We start from the raw sequence: 6,808 nt of genomic DNA, 5'->3' as shown, positions 1-6,808 counted from the left end.
AGTAATCAATAGAGTAGCTATGGAGGTTCTTTGTAGCCTTTCCTGAGGATAAGTTATTGTAAACTTTTTATATTATAATGACCTGCTAAAGTCAGGAAGTAAGCTGCAAAATCCACATGAATTAAAGATCAGACACAAGGCTTCAGACACATTTCTCACTGTGGCAGACGTGAACAGTGTTCACACTCCTCTGTTGTCAGGGGTGCTCTGGGGGAGAAGCCGGAGGCTCACGGCAGCCTGTGAGCCAATTTGTCAGCAGGGAGGTTTTATCCTCAGAGCATCCCACTGGGGCAGGTCAGAAGGGGAACCTCAAGATCTGCAAGACAAGGGAGTCCAAATTCATGGCCGGAAAAAAGCCATCAGTCTGGGGACCAGTTCAGAATCTACATGAAGGGGGAAATGGGGCTTCAGGGGTAGAGCTGAGCCCTGAAATCCAGAACCGTATAGAACAAGGCCACAGCACAAGTAGAAAGAAACAGAAGCATCCCTGAAGAAAGTCCGCTCAGCCAGCCAGCGTCTTCATGTGCACCTGTAGCAGGTGTGCTCGGACCTGCAGTGGGGGGGAAGCGCTTCAGCCGGTTCAGAACAAGTGGCAGGAGGGTGGTGGCACCAGGATTCTCGCAGTGATTCATGCCTCGGGAGTAATCATCACAACAACTTTCATTAGAGAGCTTGCCCTGTGCCACATGCCATGCTGTCTTTTCACATCCTCACAAGGCCCCATGACTTAGGCCCTATTACCATCCCCACTTAACAGATGAGAAGCTGAGGCCAAGAGAGGTTAAGTCAGTTTCTCAAAGTGTCACTGCTGGTAAGTGGTCGAGGTAGCTTTCAGAGCCCCAAGCTCTGAATGACACATGTGATCTCAAGTCTACCCACTCTTCCCCTCCCTCCTCCTTCTCCACGAACTCCTCCCACACTCGACAGCTCCCCCCGCCCTGCCCTTCTCTCCCACCACGTAGTGCCTGTAACAGTGTGGTGGGTGCCGAGTTACTTGTTGCTGCCATGTGGTGACCTAAGGACATCTGGGTGTGCTCCTGCTCTCCCCAGTAGCACTGCGAGCTCTTCAGGGACCAGAACAACTAGGAGTGCTGTTAGCTGCAAGTAACAGAATACCCAACTCTAAGTAGCTCCCGTAATAAGGACACTTATTGTCCCATACACAGGAAGCCTGGAGGCAGGGGTCTTCCAGATTACGTCAATTCAGTGGCTCAACAAAATCAGGGCCCCAGGTCAGCTTCCCTGGCATTCTCTTGGATTTATCCAACATGGTCATAAGAGGTCTGCAACAGTGACAATCAGCCAATGCTCACACAACACCACCAAAAGACAGGAAAGGGGGGCTGGCCCAGTGGTGTAATGGTTAAGTTCATGCGCTCCACTTCAGCGGCCCAGGATTCACGGGTTCAGATCCTGGGCGGGAACCTACGCACCACTTATCAAGCCATGCTGTGGCAGGCATCCCACATATAAAGTAGAGGAAGATGGGCACGGATGTTAGTCCAGGGCCAATCTTCCTCAGCAAAGAGGAGGATTGGCAATAGATGCTAGCTCAGGGCTAATCTTCCTCACACACACACAAAAAAAATGACAGGAAGGGACCCTTGTGTCTCTCGTCTTGAGAGCTGTTAAAATTTTCCCAGGTGCTCCCCTGTGATGTTGTGATGTATAATAAGAAATATGTATTTGGTCTTTTGTCCCTGTTCCCAGCACAGAGCTCATAAAACCCTTGGAATTTCCTAAGTGATAAGAGCCACAAAGGTGAAAGGAGAATCTTTTGTTACTTGTAACCAGGCCCTTTCAACCACACCTGAGTTTGTGTTACTAAGGTAGTTTTTGGAAAGCCCCTGATAACCAACCACAGGAAGGGGCTGGCTGCCAGGGGAAGCAACCATGAGAAGAGAGAGGTGGAACTTGCAGTCTCACCACTCAACCTCCTGGGAGGGGCAGGGGCTGGAGACTGAGTTCAGTCACGGATGGCCAATGATTTAATCAACCGCACCTATGTGATGAAGCCTCCATAAACAAAAAACGCCTTAACTGAAGGGTTCAGAGATCTTCCAGGTGGGTGAACACATAGAGGTACTGGGAGGGTATGCAGGAGGACCCCTTCCCCCATACCTCACCCTACGCATCTCTTCCATCTGGCTGTTAGTGAGTTGTATCCTTTTCGACAATTAACTGGTAATATAGTAAGTAAACTTTTCCTGAGTTCTATGGGTCGTTCTAGCAAATTAATTGAACCCAAGGAGGGAGTCGTGGGAACCTCCAATTTACACCCAGAAAGTCAGAAGCACAGGTAACAACCTAGACTTACAACTGGTGTCCAAAGTTGGGGGGGGGTGCAATTTCATGGGGCTGAGCCCTTAACCTGTGGAATCTGATGCTAACTCCAGGTTGATAGTGTCAGAACTGAGTTGACTTGTAGGACACCCAGCTGGTGTCACAGAATTGCTTGGTGTAGGAAAAACCAACACACATTTGGTGACCAGAAGTGTCAGAAGTGAAATATTGAGAGAAGAGTGTTGAGAGGAGGATTTTCTTTTACATCCCCTATACACACTTCTGATGTCTCATTGGCCAGCGTTGCATCATACGCCTAGATCTAAGGCAACCACTAGCAAGAGGACTGGAATTGTCATAACTGGTTGGAGCCAGCCCTGAGTGCACATTAGAATCACCTGCCCCCACCGCCCCCCAAACACACACACACACACACACACACACACAAAACACGCACACACAATGAGAGTGTCCGGTTTCATTGGTCTGGAGTGCCTCTCCTCATCATAGTTCTAAAACCCCCCTGTGTGATGCTCATGTGCAATCAGGGGAGAGAATGCTGGTTTGGGCTCATTACCATTTGGCCTCTGTTGCTGGGGAAGGGGTCACACATGGCTGCCCAATACCTAACAAAATCTGAGTCAGTCTGCAAGGAAGGGGCTCTGACTGTGAGTCGATAGCCTTAGGATCTGACGGGGCCCTACTTCTGGGCATGTGATAGGCGCTGAGCAAACACTGGTGGGATCGAATGGCTCCAGTTACGCCCAAGGATGGTCTGAAACCTCCTCCCCAATCCCAACAATAACAATTTCAGTTACCTTATAGTGTTTACGTTTGCAAATGTATTCCCTTTGATACAATATGGGTATATTTGTCCATAAATGTGTATGTGTCCATATATATATATTTCCTATTAGGTGGGAGCAATGTCAGGCTCTAAGAATAATATCAATAACTATATTAACCAATGTTTCCTTTGTCTGCTTATTATGTGCCCACCAGCCCCTGTATCAAGCAGCAGAGGTTCTGTTTTAGGCATGATTATTGTGTGGGAAGGCAGTAGTTGGCTTAATGATTAAGAATGTAGGCACTAGGCTCATCTCCCAGCTCTACCACTTGATGTTGTGCGATTTAGGTGGGTCCTTAACCTCACTAAGCCTCAGTTTCTCCATCTGTAAAATGGGGATCATAACAGAGCTCTGGCTTTGGTGTTCTACCTGACCTTGGGTTCAAATCCCAGCTCTGGCACAAACTAGTCATGTAATCTTAGGAAAGTTTCTTCGCTTCTTTTGCCCTACATTTTCTCATCTGTAAAATAGGGATGATGAAGGCAACCTTATCAGGATGTTGGGAGGATTAAATGGAGACACATAGAAAGTTCATAGCACAGAGTCATCATCATTCAAGAGACCAGCCAGGAAAGCAAATTATCTAGAGATCACACTAGAAAAAGACGAGTCAAAAAATGCAAGGATCTTGATATGACAGCAGCTTTCAGATGTTTGAAGGGCTGCCATCTGAAGGAAGCACTGGGCTTCCTTGGTGTGATGCCAGAGGGCAGAACCAGAGCCATGGGGTGGAAATCTCAGGGGAGGAGATGTAGCTTTAAGTAAGAAATATTCACCCGCTCTACCTAGCCTCGTGGGTAGTGACTGTGGAGACCTAGACACTGTCAGGCAGGGGCTAGAGCCAAGATCCCACCATCTGTGGGTACTAATTGCATGAAATCCAACCAAGGAAACCTCGCCCCAGCTCAGCAAAATGCTAAGGAGCTTCTCCTATGCAGCAGTCCTCAAACTTTTGCAGGCATAAGAACCACTCGGGAGGCATGGCCAAAAAGATGACTCCAGTCCCCACTCCTAGAGATTCAAATTCAGTAGATCTGAGGTGGGGTCTGTCTTTTCAACAGGATGATGCCAACTCCCATGGTCCAAGGACCAAACTTGAGGACACCAGGCCTAAACTCCCACCTGTTGCTGTTTCAGAGCCCCAAGTGTTGGGGCTGAGGCCACAGTTAGAAACACTCTGCTCAAAGAATCACTTTGAGCTGAGACAGACAGGCCCAAGGAATCATCCCCACCCTTGAAGGTGCCTGAGAGAGAACAAAGCAGGTGCTAATGAATTCTGGTCTTAAATCAGGAGGGGTGGCATGCAGGCACCTGGGAAGCAGAGAAGTTATTCAGTGTGATCACTAGGAAGGTCGGGGATGAGACAGCACATCAGGGTGATCTCCAGCAGGCACCCACACAGCCAGCCCTCAGAGAGACTGGGGGGAGACCATGGAAGGGAAGAGTAGCAGAACCCAACTGCAGGGGCGCCACTCACTTTGGAGTCTTTGTGAACGGCTCCCCCTAGAGATGCTCACTGTTAGGGTCCCTGAAAACGATGCTACAAATGCACAGTCCAAACTCTTCTGCACGGCATTCAAAGTCTCTCAGTGGCCCCAGCCGACCCTACAGGTGCCTTTTTCTCCGAGTGGCCCCACCTGGAGTTGATTTATTTGCAAAAAACTGGGAATTCCATTCCCCAACCCTGCCCCTGTGTGCCTGGCGAATCCCACTCAGCATTCAAGACCCCAGCAAATGTCTCTTCTGGTGTGAAGCCTTTTCCAGTGCCCTGGACACACATGCACACAGCAATCTGTCCTCCCACCTCTGGGCCCCCCAGCTCCACGCTGTATTCCAGAGCAGAACTCAGCACACTCCCATGCAGCCTCACGAGGGCAGGGGTCTTTGTTTTGCTGACTGGCGAGTCCCTATTGCCTGGGACAGTGCCTGGCACATAGGAGATTCTGTGTGAGCATTTGTTGAATGAATGAATGAACTTTGCAAGACAGAAGCCGCTGGCCACTTCTGCTAGGTGAACCAGCAAATCACCCCGGGACCAATGTTCTCAGTGGGGGCCACAGACTCCCAGGAACCCATCTTGGTTATGCAAAGGTGAGACGAGTAGACATTCATTGCCCAGGACTTCCTATGGCCTGACAAAGACCACCACTCTAATCTCCCTCGGTATGTAGAATGATTACTGAAGAGCAGGGGACTAAATCTACAAAGGGTCCAAAAAGTCTCCTGCCCAAGCCCTTTGCCCTCAAAGAGGGATGTTGTGAGAAGTTCTCCAGTGAAGGGTTTGATCAACTCGCTAGAAATCACACCACAGGCTCCAAAGGAAGGGGATGTGCACGCCCTGAGTCTAGTCGTAATCCTGGGCTCTGAAGTCTGAAGGAAGGGGCACCGCCTGGGACTGAGGCCGACTCCCTCTTAGAACCCAGCTCCGCGGGCACTGAGTGAGCTTGAACTGAAAGAATTAGAACTTCGGGTGCCCAAGAAGGGGCAGGCCTGCAACCTGCAGGAGAACCAGGCCACAGCGGCAGGTGAGGAAGCGCAGGACCATCCAGGACTGGGGTCAACAGTTAAAACCCTGAAAGCCAGGGCCCCTGAGTGGACCAGTCACCATCTCCAGACATCTTCCCTCTCGCACTTCAAAGCATGACTGAGCCCACTGGACTGGGTAAGCGCCATGAATTCTTGGATAATTTAGGAATGCAGAGGAGGCCTCACTAGGGAAACACCAGCAAATGGATTTTTTTTGCATGATTAATTGGAAAAATAAGAGCCGTGATTGCATTTAGGCAAGCCAATAATTTAGCACCCATTCAAACCATTGTTTTTAATTATTTACGCAACATGTATTTAGCGAGGATGAGGAGAAACTGATTTTCTCTTATAAACTTGAACACCTTTCTTTAGGTCAAAATAATGGATTTATTGCTTGTATTTATTATGGGCAATTTTCTAAACCAGACAGCTTCCTGGCAAGCATAGACACCATTTAAAATTTAGATGCTAAAATAAATCACTTGTTCCTGGTAAACAGCACTGTGCTGGCATTAATCAGTTTCACCGTCTCAACTGACTGGGCCTGCGGTGGCCTGCGGAGGGCAGGACTCAGGGTGGGTACTATGGCTTGCTGTATCCTGTAACCAGCACATACTCATTGGGAAAAAAGAAAACCTACAGAAATAGGTCAGCGGTGGTGAAGAGGGTTTTTGTTTTGTTTTGTTTTTTTCTTTCCATTTGAGCACACTTCTTCAGTCTGAGCCAAACCAATTAATTTAGGCCAGGGGTCGGCAAACTTTTTCTGTAAAGGGCCAGCTAGTAAATATTTTAGGCTTTGCGAGCCAAGAGGCAAAAATGAACAACTCTTCTAGCTAAAGGGCTACATAGTCTTTTTTTACATGTTTTACATTTAAAACTGTGAAACTATTCTTAGCTCTCAGGACGACAAGACCAGTTGGTGGGCTGGATTTGGTCTGTGGGCCATTCTTTGCCAAATCCTGATTTAAATCAGAAAGTTGTTGAAGGAATATGGAAACCTGAGTTCCGAGACCCCCGATATATGACTTATGAAAGTGATGTTTTGGTGTCTTTATTAGGGCAATTTCATAGCTGATAACTCCTTAGAACAATTCTAAATAAAATGATACTACGCAGTGTTTGCAGAGCACTTTACAACTCCTTCCCCA

The 6,808-nt window shown here is 48.3% G+C and overlaps 1 protein-coding gene across 3 annotated transcripts in view; it reads right to left on the bottom strand.

Moving 5' to 3' along the window:
* Positions 1 to 392: 392 nt before the first annotated feature.
* Positions 393 to 6,808, bottom strand: part of ZFYVE27 (zinc finger FYVE-type containing 27) — a 65,652-nt gene continuing 59,236 nt past the window's right edge. For all 3 annotated transcript variants that reach the window (XM_087432390.1, XM_087432387.1, XM_087432386.1), the window contains one exon: positions 393 to 634. In XM_087432390.1, the coding sequence (XP_087288516.1) occupies positions 408 to 634 (227 nt within the window). In that variant the 3' untranslated portion in view covers positions 393 to 407. The remainder of the gene's footprint in view (positions 635 to 6,808) is intronic.

This window comes from Ceratotherium simum, chromosome 6 (genome assembly GCF_057802395.1).
Source record: "Ceratotherium simum simum isolate JZ-2026a chromosome 6, ASM5780239v1, whole genome shotgun sequence".
Taxonomy (NCBI): domain Eukaryota; kingdom Metazoa; phylum Chordata; class Mammalia; order Perissodactyla; family Rhinocerotidae; genus Ceratotherium; species Ceratotherium simum.
This window is presented reverse-complemented; position numbering and strand designations above follow the sequence as displayed.